Source organism: Cavia porcellus, unplaced genomic scaffold (genome assembly GCF_034190915.1).
Source record: "Cavia porcellus strain 051 isolate PalLab524CR breed Dunkin Hartley unplaced genomic scaffold, mCavPor4.1 scaffold_3, whole genome shotgun sequence".
Lineage (NCBI taxonomy): Eukaryota > Metazoa > Chordata > Mammalia > Rodentia > Caviidae > Cavia > Cavia porcellus.
The window spans coordinates 8,244,613-8,266,881 of record NW_026947486.1 but is presented as its reverse complement, the minus strand read 5'-3'; the positions used below and the strand labels follow the sequence as shown (position 1 = coordinate 8,266,881).

Sequence of the window (22,269 nt, the reverse complement as noted above, 5' to 3'; positions counted from 1 at the left end):
ATGCAAGCTGCCTTTTCTTGAGATTGTATATATAAGCTTCAAGTAAAGGAATTTATTCGATTTCATGAAATTAAAAACATTTAATTTGCCCTTTTCCTTCTGTAAATATCTATTGAGAATTGTCTACTTGCCAAGAGGGTACCCATTATTCACCTCAGTAGTGGTAAAAAGCAGTAGTGATGAAGAGGGCAGAATTGTCCCAGAGATACTGTAAGAAACATTCTCTAGGGAACATGTAGCATGAAAAGAAATATGATATGTGCAGCTAACAGTACATCCAAAAGTTCAACCAGGGATGCTAGGGAAAGGGATCAAGAAAGAAAAAGTCTTGTGAAAAAAAATATCAAAATGAACTGAGGGAATAAATGTGAGCTTAGAAATTTGTGCTTAATAATTTGCCTCACCTTTTGTCATCTAATTTCAATTCACACTTCACAATTCATGCTTGCATTCAACATCACACTACCAGTTATTTTATTATGTTCTACTCAGGAATTTCTTACCTGTATCCAAATGTTTCCAAGATGTCTCCCTCTATGAGTTTTTAAGCTACTCAGGTAAATTCATGGTAACGGTAAATAAGCAGCTCAGTCCTGAATCCCAAAGACTGTTTTAGAAGCTCTATCAAGTCCCTGGAATTGTCTCATAATGAATAAAAATAACTATTTGCCATTTAGTAAAAATGTATTGATATATTTAAGGTATGGGAAATTTTGTTCAACGCTAATGGTACGACTAGCTCAAAGTACCAGGAAAATCTCATCTTCAGTGAGCAATATAGATTCTAGAAAGTGCTCTATCTCTTATTAATTAGATAATCATAAATACATTTATTCCAGAGGTAAATCTTAGTTTGAGTTGTCTTACTATTCCCAATATCTATCAAAACTAATTTTCTTGGACAATAAATGTTATCATTACTTCACTTCTCAACCATATATCATTTTCAATGTCTATTTTGAAAATTTTGTCTATTTGTCTATTTTGAAAGTGAAAATATTAATAATATTTAACTTGAAGAGCTTCTGTGAGAATTAAGTAGGACAGTTTATGTAAAAATACTTGGCTACTTAATGTTTTATATAGTTACTATTTACTAGCAGAACGATTGGAAGCATTTTAGAATACTAGAGGATCTTAGAACGACTACTATTAAAAACTTTTATTTTTCTTCTGCTTTACATAAATGATTTCACCAGTCTCTATTATATTCTAATCATCTATCTTTTCACTTGCAATTATTTTTACTTGGCTTTTTCTTCTTCCTCCTTGGGTAAGAGCTCAATATAGTCCTGATTCTCATGATTTTACTCAATTCTTTAATATACTGTTAGGAAAAAAGTTTTACTATATGAAGTTTTAAGTTGAAAGGGCTATACAAATAGTCAAACTGATAAAATATATACTTATAATTAAATATTAATTTAGTACGACTTACAAGGATATAAGGATTTATCAAGCCATATTTTTAATGGGAAACACTTGACAAAACTTATCTGTAAATGACTACATTAATCATAAATGTTCTCCAGCAACACTGTCTATCACTAAGCAGTTAAAAAGCAGCAGATATGTAGGGTGAAGTCTAGAGAGCTCTATAAGCAACAAATTTGTACTGAGATTAAGACTGATGTTAAATGAGTTCTGTTGGCTTTTATTGCCACAAAAGCAAAAACTGAGTACACATATGTGGTAACAGTTCTGTTAATTTGCTTCATTGTAGTAATCTCTTCACTGTCTATGTATAACCTGTAATTGTGTGTTACATATCTTAATTATACACAGAACAATTTATCTTAAAAATTACTAGGTAAGAATAGAGTAATTATGAAGAACAACAGACTATGGAGAAATCATAGCCAAAATGCATAGGCAAGGTCAGTTAAGAGAAGATGTCCTTGGTGTTCATGTCTCAAAAAATATATACCTGGATTATGTAAAGAAGCCACACTTCCTAAAAATATTAGCAAATCCCTGTTCTATCCCTTCCACCCATATTTCAACTCCTTTGAGGCAAAAAGGTAAAATAAACCCCATTTTATCGTATATTTTACCTGTAATATACCTACATATTTTTAATATGGCATGCTTATACTCACACAGCTATTTTTTTATTTTTCCATTTAGATATGTTTACTGATCTGCTCACAAAGATGAAATTTTAGCTTTCTTATCGTTTCTCCATTTCTCAGTCACCCAAAACACTTACATAACCTTGTTTCAATCAGTGTTTATCAAGCAATATCGTGTGCAATGATTATCTTTTACTTTTTCCTGCTTTTTCTCCTAATCTTTGCATGAATACCCAGCTGTTATTTGGACTGTTCTTGGCCATCACTCTGGAAGTATCCTGTGACTCATCCATATTTAAAACCCAGGTTTTTTAATTCCCAGATTTTCTTATTTCTTGGTTTATTCCCTCTTTTGAATGAGCCAAAAAAGTTCTGATTGTTTTTCAAGACCTTAACTACTTAATGATATTTTTTCTACATTCATACTTGATCGATAAATTTGGCTGCTATGATATTCTGAGAAATAATTTTTAAAGGAACTTTTGTGGCCTTGTTCCTATTCACCTTGCAGCTTCCAAAGCTGCTTTAAAAGTTTAGTGCTAATCCTTGCATGAAATCAGATTTTGTTTGCTTTTTGAAAGCCTATGGAATCTAATTTTTATTTTTTTCAACAGCGTACCAGTAGACCTTTTAAATCTAACAACCCATGTTTTTCACTTATATAAATACTCTTGATTTAGTTTTTCAAAAATGTCCCCTTTTACTAACTTCATCTTCTTTGAATTTGGACTGATTATAAAACAGAGGTTGGACTTCCTCTGACCTTCTCTCTTTTAATCAATCTCATTTTCTCTTGTTTGAACTTTCAGAGCATTATTCAACTTAATATTCTAATCTTTCAGTAGAATTATTATTATTGTTATTGCTGTCATATCTTTAATTTCTGAGAGTTTTTTCTGTTCTGTGAATGTTCCTTTCAATAATATTCATATTTTGTTTCTTTTTTATTTTTATTTTAATTTTATTTATGTTTTGAAAAGAATAAAACCAAATGAGAAGAAGTAGGGTCATTCAAAACAAAAGAATGAACATATTACATAATTTAAAACCACAATACAAGGTGATCTCCAATGGTTACCATGATATCTCTTGTTATCTTCAATAGAATTGCAATAAAATTGAACATAGCACTACAGAACAAAATTGATAAAAACAAAACATTGGAGATAATATAGGACTTCAAAAGAGGGTAACAGTCAAACCAGAATGGGTATCATAGTGAAACTTCTTGTATTCAGAGCAGTTGCCTATACTCTCATACTTGATACTATCAAACATAACAAATTAGAATAAAATCAGTAAAGACAAGAAAACTCTCCACTGCTCCCCTCTGCAAACAAAACAGATGCAAATAAAATCACTCAAAACAATGCAGTGAAAGCAACACAAGGTTTCAGATTAACATAATAGGAAATTAAAAATGGTTAGCAGTAAATCCTGCTATCTTTGGAATAACTGTCTATGCCCTCAAATCTAGTACAAGTAGACAAAATGAAACAGAATATAACCAAACTAAAAAGAGTGATGAAAGCAATATGGGTTTCAAATCATCACACAAGATTACTGATGTCCCCTGCCTTCCCTATTTAGACAATTCCTCCCTTTTCACTTTAACAGGGTACACTGTACATTTTGTATAACTCCTTTAGTTTTTAGATTAGGGAGGCAACCCTCTATCTACTTTTTTACCCCTGAGCTTAATTATTTTGTAAATAGGTTTCTGAACCTTTTTACCCCTGAGCTTGGTCTCAAGTGGTATCCATCTACCTACAAGAGCCTCAAGGTTTGCCTTCCTTATAGTTGAGTAGATCTCCACTGCACAAAAGTGACATGTCTTTCCAACCTATCTGCAGCTGATGGGTAAGCTACTCCCAAATTTTTCTGGTTCCCTGCCACATAGAGCATTATTTTCTCATATTTGACTTTGAGTCCATAAAACTTCTTTCAGATTAAATATGTTTCTTATATAGAGCATCTTAATGGACCGTATCTCCTGATCCACTTTGTCTGTGTTTCTTTTTATTAGTGTATTGAGGCTATCTATGTTAGTGATTATGGCCAATATTCTCTGTCTGATCTCTGCCATGCTATTTTTCTGCCATTGGTTATCTATTTTTCCCTTTCATTCCACTGTCTGCCCCATTCAGAGTCTCCTCTGTCACTGTTCTTGAAACCATGCTGTTTTCCTCTGTCTCTCTAGAATGTCCTTCACTATTTTTTGCAGGGTTGGATTGGTGGTCATGAACTCCCCCAGTTCCTCTTTGTCATGGAAGCATCTTGTTTCTCCATTAATTTTGAGAGACGGTTTTGTAGGGCACATCAACCTGGTTTGGACATTATTTTCTTTCAGGGCTTGGAATACTTCACTCCGAGTTCTTTTTGATTTGACGGCTTGTGTCAAGAAGTCTGCCGTGATTCTGATGGGTTTTCCTTTATATAGAGATCTGTTTCTTTTCTCTGAAAGCTTTTAATATTCTGTTCTTGTGTTGAATTTCTGGGATCTTGATTATTATATGTCTGGGTATAGATCTGTTTTTTTAGAGCTGGCTGGAGTTCTGTATGCCGCATATATCTGGATAACATTTCCTTTTCCTATGCTTGGGAAGTTTTCTTTAATTATTCTGTAAATAGCCTTTGTATTTCACTTGTGTTTACCCCTGCTTCTTAACTCTTATTTTTTCTTAAGTTACAGATCTTCTTGCTGTCTTCTAGCCTTTGTATTGTTAATTCCTGGTTCCTTGTTATTTTTAAGAGATCTTTCCTTTCACGATCACACATTGCAAACCTGTCTTCAAGGTTTTATAGTCTATCTTTAATTCCTTTCCAGTAGTTTTGCCAGCTTTCAATGGAGTTTTCAATTTCCTGGTGGTCTCTTTGAATGTTTCATGTATTGTAGATTTTTTTTTAATATTCTTCATCAAAGGTTTCTCTCCTTTTTCTTTTTCCCTCCATTCTTCCATCTGTGTCTTGCTGAGAGGTGCTTAGCATTTCTTTTATTATTTTCTTATACCTTCCTTTACTTGTGCTAGAATTTCTGTTTTGAGTTTTTTATAATATCATGAAGATAATTATTTATGTCAGATGCTGCTATTTCAGACACTGTAGGTATGCAATTCACAATCTCTTCTGCATTTACCTCCCTCAGGGACTGTAGTGTTTTTGTTGGGGCTCTAGATTTTCTTTTGTTTCTTCCTCTTGTCATGTTTCTGGTTTCCTCCTGACAAGTGGACAATTGGGGTCCCTGGCACCTCCCATATTGGCCATGATTACTCTGAAGTGTGTTAGTTATGCATGGCTGCCCTCCCCAGTCTGCTGATGACACCTGAATTACAAGCAGGGGTGGGGCAGGCTGGACCCTCCCTTCTGAGCTGGGCAACCATTGTAAGTGTTCACCATGTTAGTATTGCCACATGGATGAGGCCGGTTAGGTATAGTTTCAAAGAGACCTCTTCCTTGGCTATTGGATCATGGCAGAGGCGGGACTAAATCCAACCAACTCACACCAATCTGCTGTGCACTAGGAGTGGCTCACTGAAGCCACTGCAGTTCTGGCCCTGAGTTTACCATGCATGACTGCAAAATGCTGCCCAGCCCCTTACCCATTCCCATGGGAGGACTGATTTCTGTGCACTCACTGTGAGCTGGTGCAGATCTCCAAGCCAGATCTTCGAACCAGTGCTGCTCTACTCTCCACTGCTCCCCTCCGCAACCACTTCTTTCTACTGAGGCCCTCAGGCTCGCCAACCCTCAACTTCAATGTGACTGCGGGTCTCCAGATTCAAGTGTTGTTTTGTATACAATGGAACCGGCTCCAGTGAGAGAAAGCTTGGCTATAGCCTTCTGTCCAAGATTTTCTTTTCTTTTTCCTCTCTTCTTTTCCTTTACTATTAGTTTCTTCCTAGGTTGAGAGGATCCATTTCCTTCCATTTGGTCTTCTCCAGGATATTTTATTCCAGCATCTGAGCTGTTTCTCTTGGAGAGGCTCCCTATTTTGCTATTTCCTGATCTAGCATCTTCTGGAACTCCCGTAGCTTTTGTTTTCACATGTGATCATTTTCCTAAGAGTATCAATTTAGCATTTGGAAAATTTTCTTAATCAGCTTGTGTAGGGAGCGGCTTTGAATAGCTGCTGCTGCCCTGCCCCTCCTGCCTGAGGGCATTTTGTGTGTCAGCCTACATTTCCCATGATCCTCATGTCTGCCTACATTACCCATAATCCCCGTCTGCTTATGTCATATATCCGGATGTGATGATGACCTATCAGATAACACTCTGTGCCCTCTTCCTGCCCCATTGGCCCGCCCCCCACCCTAAAGTTGTAGCCATTTTGAAAATAAACGAGACTCGATTGGAATCACATCCTGTCTCCATCTCTCTTTTCTCTTGCCCCGCCCCCATCCCCGATCCCCTCTCCAGGTGAGACCCACGAACTGGTCTGCAGGCCGGATCAAGCTTGCTACTACTGTAAGAAAATACCTGAGGCTTCCAGGATAAAAGGGGAAAAGCTTGATGCTGAATTAGTTTCAGAGATTTCAGTGCATGATTGGTTGATTTTTTGCTTTTAGGTCTGTGATGAGGCAACTTACTATGGCAGCAGTGGAAAGCAGAAAATAATGTCAATTCAGAGGAGGAAATGTGAAGGCAGACTGGTATCCCACAAAACCCTAATGACCTAAAATATCCCAAAAGGCCCCATCTCTTAAAGGTTCCACCATCGTTCAAAGGACAAAGCCAGGGACCAACCTGTTAACATGTCGGTTGGGAGAGGGGTAGATTTCAGATCCATTCTAGAGCATACTTCTAGTATTATATGTTTCCTTTAAGTTTAGTTTTCTTATTTATTTATTGTATTAGGAGCATTGCCTTTCACACCAGCTGCTTTCCTCAAATGTCTTCTAACTAATATTTCCAACTTAACAGTGTCATTTTAAAAAGCCCAATGGAAACTATGAGTATTGGAAATAGCTAGCCTGTTCATGAACTTTATCGTAAGATGACCAAGCAATGTAGTTAAAATTACATTGGGATGGAGTACTACTCCTACAAATATCAGTATTTATGGCTTTTTGTTGGATACCACTACAAAGCAGCTCTGAGGAGGATTTAAAATTAACTAATTGGTTTTCTATGTTTACCTGTGAAACTGTCCTAGGCCCTTGCCTGGTGACAGGAGCTGATTCATAGTAAGTGAATCTCTATGAATCATTGGTCATGGCTGAGGCCTGTAGTGGCCTGTGAGGCCAGAGATAACTCAAAAGGCAAGATGAGGCCACAGCTGTGGACACTTGTCTCAAACATCAATTATACAGATAGAGACCGCCGCTGCAGAAATTACCCAATAATCTCACTCCTATCATGTTATCCTGAAAATAAGACAGTTCTCCTAAAATGACATGATTTATTACTTGGAGACATCCTTGAAGTGACTCCCAAGTCCTACTCATTCCCTCATTTTACTCAGTTTCCCTGCCCTTTGTTTTGGACCTAATAAAAATGGGCAGTCCAGAGAAGTCTTTGTCTTAACCTTCAGAGTCTTGAACGCAGCTAAAGGGTTTTGATCCTCCTGGTGCCCTAAAATCATATCCTTTGTCTCATTTTATTTAAGCCTTCACTGTATACTCATTTGGGAGATTGGGGATCTAGGTCAGGACCCAATGGCTTTTTTCTTGTGTCTATCTCAACACCAGGAACCCTTCTTAATCTACATCCAGTGCACTGGGAGTTGATCTGAGGAAAAGGTTATGTGTGTCCATATGTTGGTTTGTGTGTGTGTGTGTGTGCAGGGATGTCCGTCACATTTCAGCATGCAAACTTGGATGTCATCATGCTGTTTTCAAAAAACTATATCATCTGTTGATCTGAGTGTGCCTTGTGCCTCAAAGCCAAGTTTATCTAATTACACTTATCAAGAAAGTAAAACCCTAAGTTTCTATAAAGATCTGAAAGGCCTGAAAGGCCCAAAAAGTAACAAACAATGTGTGTTCCTACTAACACTGACAAGCATCCTTATTAGTTCTGTGTCTGTAAGTCATCTGTTGATCTGAGTGTGCTTGAGCCTCAAAGGCAAGCTTATCTAATTATGTTTATCAAGAAAGTAAAACTCCAAGTTTCTATAAAGGTCTGAAAGGCCTGAAAAGTAACAAAACAATATGTGTTTCTACCAACACTGACAAGCAATCCTTATTAGTTCTGTGTCTGTGTCTATGTTCTTTTTATAAAAATTCATCCCTAAAGCCTTCTTCAGTAGACCTATTTGTGAACTACAATAGTCATTTTAACAAAATATCAATATAGAGAGGTGTTTACATGCTCTGAAAGTCTACATACCCTGTTATTCCAACACATGGAGCTTATTCTTTGTGTAAAAGTATGTCTCTTGTCTAGGGTGCAATTTATATTTCAGAAGTCTCCTGGAGGATAAGGCAGATGCCGGAACTTATCCTAAAACTGCACCCTTCTTGGATTCCCTGTCCTTTAATTTTTCCTTTTTTCAGCACAAATATGAATTTACAACTTCTGGGAAGCTTTCTGAAGACTTGACCTAAGTTCATCATTGAGGTGTTTCGATTGGGGAAGTATCTGGGAGTCTAACTGCACTCAAAATTTCAACTAGTTCTGTTTTCAGACCTGACCCACATTTTTTTTTGTCTTTTTCCTTTTTATCAGTACCAGGGATCGAACTCACAACTGCCTGCTTGCAAGGCAGGCGCTTATGCCGCTGAGCTAAATCTCCAGCCCCCTAACCCGCATTCTTATTACTATTAGTGGTACTTGAAAACTCCAATTCACAAACTTTTTAGTGTCCAGAAATCAAGGACTCAAAGGCTCCTGTAAGTCTGCAACAAATGTACAGCACTTTGTTATATTGTCATTGTATTCAATGATGGGTAAGTTACTGAATGCCTCTAAGTTAAAATTTTCTCATCTGCAATATAAAAACACATTTATCATACTGCCTGTGATACAGCAAGTTCTATACTCTTGACCTATTTTTCTGGGGGTAACAAGCTTACATTACTAATACCTTAAGCCTCATCTAGTTCCCATTTTTTAGAGATGTTTGGCCAAGATTACTTGTGTTTTCTAAGGAAGTGTTTCTCAAAATTCATTACCCAGATAAGGGGCAGTAGTAGAATACTCAGAACTTCAAAGCACAAATTCTTAGACCCAACTCTACACCTACTGAGTCAGAATCTCTGGAGGTGGATCCAAGTCATATGTGCTTAGCAAGCCCTCCAGAGATTTTAATACATGCTTAAGTGTGAGCCTCACTGGCTTCAGAGAAAAATATAAGAAAGAATCATGAAGATTAAAGCTAAGCATAGACATACACACAGTTGGTGTGGTAGTGAGTGTCATTACCAGAAATAATAAATATACATGACACCTCACTATTTAAGAGTAAAGCAAAGTCATAATTCCAGATTAGTAGTGTAGTTGTTACCAGTGAGAGTATTATAAGTGAATACAAATAAGATATAGAAGTTAAAAAGTGAAATGAATATTTGATTATAAAATTGATGGAGCGCATATAACATATAGTCTTTCAATGCAAATAGGAAAATACATTAATGCGAAAAATAATTTCTGCACCAAAAGCTGAAGAAACACTTGAAAAACCATTAATTATATTAATCCTTATCAGAAACAAGCTACCAAATATAGATGATCTGTAACATTTGCTGAGGAAATCTCATTTGAAATTGTCACTTCAACAGTCACAACTATTGATATTCCTCTGAAATTACAAGCTAGTGTCATGCAATTTAATGTTCTTTAGGAACAAAGAAGAGAACTTAATAGCAAGAAGAGATTCTTGAGTTCACCACTTAGAATGCAGAAGTAGGAGAGGAGACAAGAAATAAGAATTTTAACCTAGCCTGCTTAGCAATTTACAGTAGCTTTAGGCCAGACAGATAATGTACTCAGAGAAATACAAATCAGAAACACAAGGAAGCCAGTTCCTAATTAAGTCTGCAAAGAAGTGAAAATTTTAAAAAAAGAAAAGAGTCCTTTCCCTAGAATAAATATATAGGATAACTCATATAGGTTCATGTTTCAGGGGTGATGCCAGCCAATCAATTTACTTTGACACATTATCTGTCAGAGCAGCTCAGTTTAATCTCCTGCATGGCAGCACAGAGGATATTTCTCTCCTGCCCTTTACGGCCTCTGTGTAAAAATCTCGAAGATTTGCTGTTGCCATCAGGGACAAAGAAGCTATGAAAATCACCACAGGAACTAAGAGACAGACTGGCTAAATGCCTGAAAAACACACCTATGTTACTGAGTCAACAAAAAAGGTTCATTTCACATTAATGATAGTAATCCTCAAAATAATAAAAACAAATGACTGATACACAGAATCATTTCTCTGTGTCTCATAGACACTTTGCTAAACACATTACATACACATTTTCAGTGGTTCTTCATAGCACCCTTAAGAGGCAGGTGTTGCTTTGATTGCGTTTTGCAGATAGGGAAATTAAACCTCAAAAATGCTAAAAAAACTTACCTAAGGTCAAGAAGCTATTGTACTAGAATCAGAATTCAATCTCAATGCTACTTGACAGCTGTGTTCTTAACTACCCTGTTTCAATCACTTCAGTAAAACTCTAATCTACTTCAACAGTTGTGATTTATAATACATGTGTTAACCTCTTTGCCTCACAAGGAAATAATAAAGCATTTTTAAAAAGGAAAATTATGTACTGCTAATATGTGCGTAAGGACAATACGTCCTTTCTAGTTGAGCACTGGACCTCTTCAGGCTTGTACAACTGTAAAGACTATTAGGAATGTGAACCTTTCCTATAGTCATTGTGTGCATGGAGAGTCAGCTGGTCCCCAAAGTACTTGCTTTGAAATTGGTGATGCTTTGGTTGCCATGGACACCAGATTTCAACACACCACTGAGCAGGAGGAATTCATTCCATGCAAAGGCACAGAGCCAGCAGATGGACACAGAAACATCTAACTGCACTTAATGCTATGGCTAATATTTGTCTTGCCACCTCTCATTTAGATGACGTTCTCACCAGTGAAGTCTGTAAGACTATATCTCTCATCTGGGAAACAGCTTCTTCATGGCCCAGATAGCAATATTCACACTTCAACGTGTCAAATTCATTCATTTATCTGAGGTGTTGAATGATTAAAACTGTTCAGGAAAGGAAGCTTGATCTTATACAAAGTACACCTTGGCTCAGCTTGCAAAAAGAAAAAAAAATGTATCAAATGATTTCTTCAAAATTGAGTTTGCCCAACAGGCTAGAATAGGTCTGTTAACTTTATAGGTTTCCCTAGTAACTAAATTCATGAAGAAAATAATCAGGAAGAGATAAGTGTTACTTAGATATATATAAATAATGCATGAGAAAAACATAATTTTGATGAGATGAATCAAACCTCCAATGCACTGTACTTAATTAAAAATTGTAGCTAAGGGAACAATTCGTAAAATTGAATTATGAATTGAAACATTTACTTGGACACATCAGGGACTGTTGGCCAATTTGCCAAGAGACTATCTTAATCCCATGTGGGTATATGAAAGGACCTTCCTACCCCCTGGAAGAACTCCACTGTATATTTTGTATGTGTGGGGTCACATGATAAACATCATTCATTAAATTAACCTGAAAAATGAAGTCAGCCAATAAACTAATAAATTAATATACTCTATGTTTTCATATTCGGAGGTCAGTGCATATAATAAAATACCATTAAAACAACCTTCTTCTAGAACTCTAGGAGCTTAAGTTATTGGCAAAATAATTCTGTACATTTAAAATTCAATACATTTAAAAGAAATTTCGTTGTGCTTATTTCCCCAAACTATTTATTCAAAAATAAGGAAATTATGAGCCATACTTTCTTTAAAAGTTGACAAAAAAAATATGCTTGAGTTGTAGTGGAATATATAGTAATAGATGAAAAAGTATAAATAAATTATACTTAAAAGCTTATGGCATATTTTGAGAATGTTTGCTAAATTAATGAGTCAAAAAATTTAAAAATAAAATGGAAAAAAGCTGACCATCTTCAACTTAAGTTAATTTAGACTTGAGGAAGGGAAATCTACTTTTGTCATGCAGGTAAAATTAATTAAATTATTTTTAAACAACAGTATGATATCAAGCTCACATTTTCTCTCATTTTAGAATGGTAATAAAGTGCTTTATTTATATTATCATGAAATAATTTAAAATTTGTAATGTGACTTACTTAAGGAAATTTAAAACCATTATGTATACAATGCGAAATTATATTTATTTGGAAAAAGAAACCCAAACATGTGTTCATTCATTCAACATGTTAACAGAATCCCAGAATCTGCCAGCAAGTGTTCCAGTTGGTGCATCTTTCCTGCAGCATGAACTAAAAATTGGAAAGCTAATATTCTGGCATCTGTGGGAGAAGATATTCTCAGTACAAGGACAAATGATAAAACTCATAATTGGGTAAAGAGTGACTTGGTGTATTTGTACTTGTTTGCTCAATGGACCAGCAACAAATATCATCTAAACCTCGCTAGAGATATACAATTTTAGGCCTCACTGTAGACCTATTAAATCCAAACTTAACTTTGAACAAGATGCCCAGGATTAATGTGCATATTGAAGTATGTGGAACTCTAATAGCAAAAACAGGTTTGGAGACCAGTCTGTGGGGATTTAGCCACATCACTGCTATTGAAAAGCTGTATGATCTGGAATAAATTCCTCAATCCATGTCTGATGTATATGTAGAATCTAAAAAAGTTGAATTTGTAAAAGTAAAGTAGACTCGGAATGACCAGAGGTGGTGTGGGGAGTGGGAAAAGAAAAAAATAAGTTAGACAAGAAGAGTATGTAGTTCTTAGAAAAGTGACTATACTGTAGTTAATAATAATGAATATTTTAAATAAGTAGGTGACATGAATGATATGTTAGAATAATGTTTATCCTATATATATATATATATATATATATATATATATATATACATGCATTGACAAATCCCATTGTACCTCACAAATGCATGCAATTATTTAATTGAAAAGTTGAATTTTAAAAATCAAGTTACATTTAAGTACATGAAAACTACATATCCATGACATAATAGATGTGAAGTACAACAGTGTGTGGAAATAAATAATAAATCATTGTTAGTTCCTGCTACATTCTTTTAGCATTCACAGCCTTCAGGGTCATGAGTAAAAAAGTGTTAAACTGTGGCACACAGACATGTCCTACTTTTTGGAAAGTCTATAATCAAGCAATTAAGTATTGGACATGGCCTTTAAAAATCCTGTTTCCTCAAGCCTGCTGTCATTTGAAGCCAAACTTCAGAGTTTAAGTAGGCAGCAGACAGTGTATATCTGCTTAAAAATGGAGATTGCTCAAATCCAAAGACTGAGTGAAATCCAGCACATATATTCTGTTGTCCACTAAAATGGACAATAAGGAGATTCATTATCTACACAACAAACCTCTATCAGTTAGCTTTATATTAAAGTCTTCTGAAATCCAGTGTTGCAGGAATGTCAGACCATACACAACCCAAAACCTGATGCAAAGGATGAAAGTGGGTGTAATTTTTTGGAAAGCAATTTGAATATCTTTATCAAATGAAACAAATTTGACCCAGAATTCTGTCTTAAAAAATTGATCCTGAATGTATATCTTGCAAAAGTAAACCAAGATAATTATATAGAAAGACATATGTATGTATATACATATAAGCATGCATTATATATGTAACTGAGAATAGAAAAAATTTTAAAAACTTGAATGAATTTAAATGTTCACTGACAAGGATTAAGTCATGTTATAGCCACTAAATGTAACCAGTATAAAATAGAAACATTTCTCCATGCAGGATATGTAGAGATGCTGAATGTTAAGCAAGAAACCTGTAGAAAACATATATATCATCATTTGTGTAACTGTATAAAAATATGAATATTGTATTAAATACATTATTTCTTTAAGAAAATACATGAACAACTATTAGTTAATTGATTTTTTTGTACCAAGTATCAAACTCATGACCTCGCGCTTGCCAGGGAGGCACTGTGCCACATATCCCTGGCAAAAAATATTAGCTCAAAGAGGTCTTATTTTGTACACTCTCATTGAGTTTATCTTGTTAGGATAATAATAAATTAAAGAAAAGCTAGAACAATGGAAATAGTTGCTGCAGTAAAGTATATTCTTAAAACTCAGCAGTTTAAAATTTTATTATTAGTTAACATGGCTTGTATTTGATTGACATTTGCAAGCAAGAACAATACAACTTTCTGTTTTCATGGGAAGTGGAGGTGGGCCAGAAAAGGGAAGAGAAACCCTAAAGAGAAAAGAAGTGAATGGGTAAGGTAAAAGACCACAGACAAATGTGCCAGGAGAAATCAAAGGGTATTTTGGTACCTTCCCAACAGCCATTACCTTCCTCCTTCTTTCTGGTTAGAATTTGCATCCATTTCTAAAAGTTAGAAATGCAATACACTAGTCTTCCCAGTTTCCCTGAAACTAGAACTGGCCAGAGACCAAGTGTTGAGCAGTAAGTCAGAGGGGAAGTTCTTGAAGATAGAACATTCTACGTAATAAAAAGAGATGCCAGGAAAAAAAAATCCAGAGCTGTCCTTCTTCCTTCATTTGAACAGGAACATGATACTTGGACTGGGAGCAGCCATCTTGAATACTAAAAAGTGACACAAGAATAGGAGAGAAAGTGGCTGGAGAGGATGTGGGTTATGATAAGTCTCCCTAGTTGCTGAACCAATCTTGGAATGGCTTACCTCTATATTCTTTGTTAAATGAGATAAAATTCCCACTCAATCACTTTTTTGTTTGGTTGGTTTTCTTTGAGTTGAAATCTTGCTATACTGCCCAGACTAGCCTTGAACTCCCAGGATCAAGTACTGCTCCTGTTTCCATCTGTCTTGTGCTGGGACTACAGATATATGCCACTACATCTGACTTCAAACTCTTTTTATTGAGCATTCTATTATTTGCAGCTACAAACATACTCACTTATATAGCTGCTTACCACCTGCGTTAGGAATGCAGTAAGGACCCAATTAATACCTTTGTAATTTTTTGTCATGACAACAGAAAGACATATCTTGAATTGAGTATCATTTTCTAGCTGATGCTCAGAATTACCTTGAATTTTCTAATCATAGAGGCCAAGGGGATCATGTTAATTTCATTAAGCAGCTACTGTGTCCAAGCACCATACAAGGCATAGTATCTAAGAGTAATCAGCACAGAATCTTCTAAACCAGTCTCCTTTAACTGATAAAGAGTACATCTATATCTTGCATCTTAAACAACTGAAAATTTCCATTTATTACAAATGTAAAACATAACCCCCAGTAGTACTTGTGACTTTGTCACCTATAGAAATCACAGCAGTTGTTGAAGACATCTCAAAATACCATGACTCTCAAGACTATTTCAAAAGCACAAAATCTACAAAACAAAAACTGCAAAATCTTATTCAATACAATGATGAAAAGCACAAATGCTACTGTGTGATACATTATTTTCAAATGTTTCAATAATTGAATTGAAATATAATTGGCTTCCTTTGTAATGCTATGTGTTTTAATCCACATATTTAAAAATATTATTCTAAGAAAAGTTTCCAAAGCTTCAGACTTATAAAGTAGTCCTTAACACAAAAGGATTTTACATTCTCATAATTATAATTAGTCTTCCTTGTACTGTTGTTTTTGCACTGAGGACTGAACCCAGGGCCTACTGCTAAGCACAAGCTCTGCCACTGAGCTATATCCCCAACCTCTTAGTTATTTTTAATAGTCTGTCTATTCTCCATTCAAAAAGACAAGGGTAATCTCTTTAAAAGGTAAATAAGATCAATATACTCCCTTATTTAAACATGAAACAAATGCAAACTCTTGACTTTGACTGATCTGATTCTGCAGGATTTGAGTTTAGCTTCCTTACATTTCCTTTCATGATTGTAACTTCCACTCTCTGCTCTAGCCATACTGAATTTCTTTCATTTCTTGGGGACTTCTGAGCCATTTTATAATCTGAGGTCTTCATCTTTGCCTAGAATGCCTACACTGAGGGTAGCCACTTAGTTCTTATACTGTAGCAATGAGGCACAACACCCCTTTTGCAGACTTTCTACCAAACCATCCTAAGCCTTCCCCTATTCCACCAATGCCACCATTTCTATTTTCTTCTTTCAAATCACTCATCATAACAAAATTATATTTTTTTGTTTTTGTTGAGCACTGAATCCCAGGATCTATTAAGGTGTTAAGAAAAAGACAAAAACCTAATGTTAAATGAATGAATGGCAAAACATTTCAAAGAAGTTTTTATTAACCCATTTGCAAGTGTGGAAATTGAGGCTAAATGTTACATCATGTGAAAATCATTTTAACTGGTGTCCTCAGCCTCCCCTAAAAACACCACCATTCATATTACATTTCTGCCACTTAGTAGAAAGCATAATAGACCTAAAATAAATTTATGCAACATGACTTCTTGGGAGTTCAGTGCCCCACTGTTCAAGCATATGTCACCAACAAACCCTAAAAGCTAACATTTCTAAGAGGATCAAACTAAATTAAAATATATTTCTTGGATGTGGTGATTTTCTCTGTTTGTATGTCTGTCTCTCCGTATATATGCAAAATATTTTTCACCCCTGAATCTTATAAACATGCAAACAATAAAATCAAATGGAAAGGGAAAAAGCTAGAAAAGATAAATTACAAAAAGGAACAAATCAGATAAAACCAGGGGCAAATGCTGATATATAAAATTACATGTTATAAGATGTTCATGCTATATTACCTAATACAGCCCATAATTTTGGTCACATACCTCCTAGTATAAAGCACTGAGATACAGTCAGTCAGTGACATTGCATATTAAAATAACTCATTCACTTCTAGGGAGGAATATACCTACTTCTGTTTTTAAATCTTGAAATAAATTTCTCTTGCAAGTCCTTACAATGAAAGCATGACAAGATATGGTAATCAGCATTTTGAATTATAGCTTTATAAATAAATATATCAAACTTCATAAACACTTATGTCTTAATAGACCTGGCTGGTATAATGCCAAAAATTTATGTACTATTGTATTACCTTATTATACAAATTATAGTCCATAGACCAGCAGCAATCTAGTATCACATAGGGGACTTGTTAGAAATGCAGAATATCAAGCCCTATCTTAAATCTGTATTTTATTAATCATATCTGCATGTAATTCCTACTCATATTAAACTTTAACAAGCAGTGGTCTAATGGGTTAGTTGGATCCAAGGTAAGAAACTAAAACTCATTTAATTAATTCATTCAACAAGTATTTACTCAGACCTAAGCAACTGGAAAGAATTTCTTTAAATGTAAAACTAGAAGCACCACTGTAAAGGAAAATATTGATAACCTAGATGTCATTAAAGATGAGTGTTAAAGCAAATCTTAGTGCAAACAATATTTGAAACAACACCAAAAAAGAAAAGTTTGGTACCTAATATGTGTCAGAAAGTAAGCTAATGCTTGGGGTATGGCAATGACACTAAAACATCTCTACCCTTACGGAGTTTATTTTCTAACTATTAAAGACATAAATAAATTGAGTAAAATAATGCAGAAAGGGGGGGCCAGGGGGTTGTAATTTTAAATAGGGCACACAGGAATGTCCTCTCCAAGGAGTTAAAGAGACATAGATGGTCACGGAGCTAGCTGGAGCAATACCATAGGGCAAGTGTTCTAAGCAGAGAGAACAAACAGTACAGCCTGAGACAGAAGAATGCTGAAAACAGCAAGAGCTGATGAAAAGTAAGCAAGAAAAGAAGTAGGCATGCAGGGGGCTAGATCATGTGGGCCCTTGTCAGCCATTTTAAGTGTCATAGTTTTAACTGTGAGATGAGAAGCTGTAGGAGAAAAGATAATAGGGATCCACACAGGATGTTTAGCAGGTAAATGGCACAATGAAGTGAGTTGTTAAGACTGCTTTCCTAAAGGTGGATAGAATGGTTTAGTGGGAGAATCCAGCCTAAACTACAATGAGCTAGTCACAGTATACTGTAATTCTCAGGTTGCAAAGATGCATCAAGTAGTATGGGGAAGATACAAACTAGGGTAATAAATAAGGAAACTGCCAGAGGAAGGCTAATACAAAAGACACTGGAAGGTGGAAATCCGGGACACAATGACAGATCATTCATAGAGAAATTACATCCAAGTTGGAAATTCAGTTTTATCAGTGTTTATGGATTATCTACACAAGGCAGGACCATGTGCTAACTTAGATTTGAGGGGGAGAATTGCTTGCTTAGACCCTACTCCATACCCTTCAAGTCCGAATTGCTTAAATTTTGGAAGCTGAGGCTAGTGCTAGGACTATATGATACAATAAGAATTTTTTTTTAACTTAGGAATTTTTTCCATCTCTGCGAGTCAGGGGACACATCTCATTTGATTAGTATAAAAAGATTTCATCTGGTAGGGGAATCAGAACAAAGGTTTTCAAATGTTTTTGTGATTTGGCACTGCATACTGGCAGGGTTCCTCATCTCTGTTTCTGCGTATATGACCTGGTGGTTATCCCACTCTGCCATTCCATTCTGTCAAAGAGGCCTCAAAGTATGGAAAGAGGAAAAAGAAATCTTAAGGAAAAGAACTGGAAAAAAATAAATTTGAAAATTGCCTACCACCAGACTGCAAGATCTGGGAAGCAGAAGTAAATGCAATGCAAATGATATGTAAATAGCTCAGTGGCCTTCTAAAAGGTTTTATACAACTGGAAGGGCCCCTGGGAAACTGCTAGCAGGTAACAGTGACTCAGAAACAGAATGCACTATTTCAAGACAACTTTGTGACACAGACCTTTACTGCTCTGCTAGCACACTGCACATTCTTTAATAATCGTTTTTCACACTTGACTAAGCCTCACGTGCTAATAAATCAAAAAATATCATCTGCCCTGTAGAATTTATCTAAGTTAATTATACTTTTAAAATGCACTTTATACCATTAATTTTTCTTCCAATGCCCTTCTCACCCAAGTAAAGCCAAGTTAAATGTGTCAATTCTTCACTTGAACAATATGTGGCTCTAGTGGATTATCAATGAAAGTGCCTCTTTTTCAGTTCTAGTTACTATGATACTCTAGAGCTTTTTTTATCATCTATTCCACAGGAACTGGCACAAGCTGTATTCAAAGTGAATACAGAAAAAAGAAAATACATAGAACCATAGTTGTGAAATCCAATTCGTTTTAAGAAGCCATTAAAAAGCTATTCATCAAGAAGATGCCGCATCAAGAATGCTGTGGTTTTGACTATCCCAATTACATGTTTTCATATGAAAAATGTACATTTGATCAAAGTGGGGGTGTTTTCTGTCTACATTTATGGATTTGAAAAAAGGATGGATTTTCCCATTAAATATGCATTTGATAAGAGCTATGGTATAAATTAAGTAGTACGCCAGATAGTAATCACATTAGACCAACAGAAGAGCAATTTTCTTGTTTACAGACCCCGGGGGGCCTAGAAGTAACCTACCTTCACACCAGCCCTTACAAGTTACCTTACTTTTCTGATGCTCTTAACACTCGAAGGTGCCCTAGATATTGACAGCACGATCCAAAGAAAGGAAATTCCTTCTTTTCATTTATTTATTTATTGAGTTTTTGAAGTCTTGCGTGAAAGAACCACACTGTCAGTTCGCAGAGAGCTAGAGGACAAGGAGAACTCTGTGATGATGCCCTGTTCAGTATAAAGAGGAACAAAAAGCAAAGTCTCGAAATTCCAACAAAGGAGAAGCTGAAAGGAGGGAGGAGGGCAGAATAGGACAAAAGCAGAAGATAAACCTTAAGAGACTAAAGAAATGACAGAGCCTGACAAAGAGGCACCTAGAGACCATCCAGGGGCAGTGTCATTGAGGGCTGGCGGCGAGCGCCCCCCCGCGGCCGGGGCCGCTTCTTACCTCCTGGGCGAGCTTCTGCTTGAGCACTAGCGCAGCACACAGATAGCCCGCGCGGCCCACAAACAGCTCGTCAGAGCCGCACTCCAGGAAGGAGACCGGCGCGCAGACGGCGCACAGAGCCCGGAACTTGCCCAACGGCTGCACGTAGTCGGACCGTCCCAGAGCGTGGTACACCAGTGTGGCGACCGCGTACACGCCCGCGCCCCCGAGCAGGAAGGCAGCGCGGGTGTCAGCGTCCGGCTCGCCCCACTCCTCAGCGCGGGCGCACGCGTCTATGAGGCGCTTGGCTGAGCGCAGGTAGCGCTCCCGGGCTGCGGCGAAGAGCGGGCTCTGAGAGACATGGTAGAGCATGTAGGCCACCCCCGCCACGCCACTGTACAGCCCTCCTTGGCAGCTGCTGGCCCCAGCCGTCGCCCCCCTGGCCTCAGCGCCGCCCCCAAGCGGGGGCAGTTCTTTGAGGATGCGCTCGATGGTGGCGGTGACCAGGGGCGCCACTGCCTCCTCGCACTGGCCAGCCAGCAGGCTGCCTTGGTAGTCATCGAAGCGGTTGGCGAAGCAGCGCTTGGTGTCCATGCTGTTGCCTGTGCCCCACAATGTCGAGCTGGGGACCGCTTAATGGTGCGCCCTGCCACTCCCGCGCACGATCTCCGGCTCCCTGAAGCACTTGGTGACTGCGTATGCGGCGGGGATGAAGCGAGAAGGGTGAGGTTGGAGGTGACAAGAGGAGGCGGGTGCGAGAAAAAAGCACAGAGCGAATGGCCAAATGGGACACCAGGCTGCCGCGAAGCTCTGGAGTGGCCTTGGTGAAGGCGGGGGATGCGCGTCGTGCACCCCCCTCCCAGAGGCTGCGCGCCCCCTCCTGCGCCGCCGCAGCTCTGCCGCCTCTCCCAGGGGCCGAGGTGATCTCAGGCGGGACCCACGCGGGGCCCATGCCACTCCTCCCACTCCGCCCTCAGCTCCTCCCCTCCTGGCAGAAGGCCAGGCAAGTGGGGGACAATCCAAAATGCTAAGACTGGGCATTAGCGCACCTGGCAGTGGAGGTGATGGCCTCAGTCCCTTGTATACCTCAAGTACTGTGCTCAAGTCAGAAGGATGAGTCACCTACGCACATATCAAAAATATCTCAGTCTTCACTCCTGACCTATTGACTATTTAGTAAGATCCCCAGATGATTCATTGGAATGCACATTCAAGTTTTAGAAGCCAGTAACTAGGCTAAAGTATCAGAAAAAAATAAACAAGAAGCCCCATCCAAGTGAACAAAGACTTCTAAATTTGTCTTTTGGGTACTTCAGAGTTTTCATCTTCTTTCTATCCTAAAGGCTAGGGGATTTGTGTCCATTGTGTTTCCTGCTAGAAAGCCAAAATGTCTCAATAAAGAATTTTTTTTTCTCGTCCTTGCTTACTTTAGTTGCAGTTTTGCTATTTTTTTTTAATATACAAGATTCAAAACCAAAAGAACCACACCAAGTTAAGGCAAACAAATAGGGTCTCCCTTGCCAGCCTTCCTCCCCAGCCCTATGTGTAAGTTAGAGGCCAAAAAAAATCTTAAAATCATAACTACTTAACAGAATGAGCCTTGTGTGAGAATATAATTAAGATTTCAATGATTCTGCTGTGTTCTTAGTTTCTTCCTTCCCTCCCTTTTTTCCAGTGTTCCCTTCTGCTTTCGGTAGGCAAGCATTATTTAGGGTTTCCTGTGTGTCCTGGATTCTCAAAATGTATGAGAAACATAGACATGTTCCCAGACCTCTTAGAGCTTAAACTTCAGTGGGAGAGACAGAAAAGAAGTAGTTGTACTGTACAAACTAGTTGTCTTTCTCTGATTTACCCCTCCATTCTTGCTAATACAGTCTGGGAAAGGACTGAAGTTTGCCAAAATTATGGGCAGGACTGACACATTTATCTAGTTCAGGGATGGGTTGGCTGTCACCCTTTGATAACACTACCAAAGCAGGCGTATTTTAATTACTACAAATGATGATGATGATAATGCAGCTAAATCCAAAGGGAATTTGAGAAGTTAAAGGAAGAAAGGACATCAAAAGAGGAACTGAAATGTTTAATGTTGAGGCTTCCTTCCTCATACTTCAATTGGAATAGGTATTAAGATATAGACATAAAATGCAAGATTTTGCAGGCAGAAATGGAGCCCTAATCCATTTCATTCCCTCACATCCCACTCTTGGAAATCTAGAGGCACTTATGATAACTCAGACTCTGATT

General features: G+C 37.3%; 1 protein-coding gene across 2 annotated transcripts in view; it reads right to left on the bottom strand.

The window, feature by feature from the left end:
- The window catches only part of Lancl3 (LanC like family member 3), a 125,454-nt gene extending 104,838 nt beyond the window's left edge, over window positions 1-20,616 (bottom strand). For both annotated transcript variants that reach the window (XM_063245688.1, XM_063245690.1), the window contains exon 1: window positions 20,044-20,616. In XM_063245688.1, coding sequence (XP_063101758.1) covers window positions 20,044-20,616 — 573 coding nt within the window. The remainder of the gene's footprint in view (window positions 1-20,043) is intronic.
- Window positions 20,617-22,269: the final 1,653 nt, after the last annotated feature.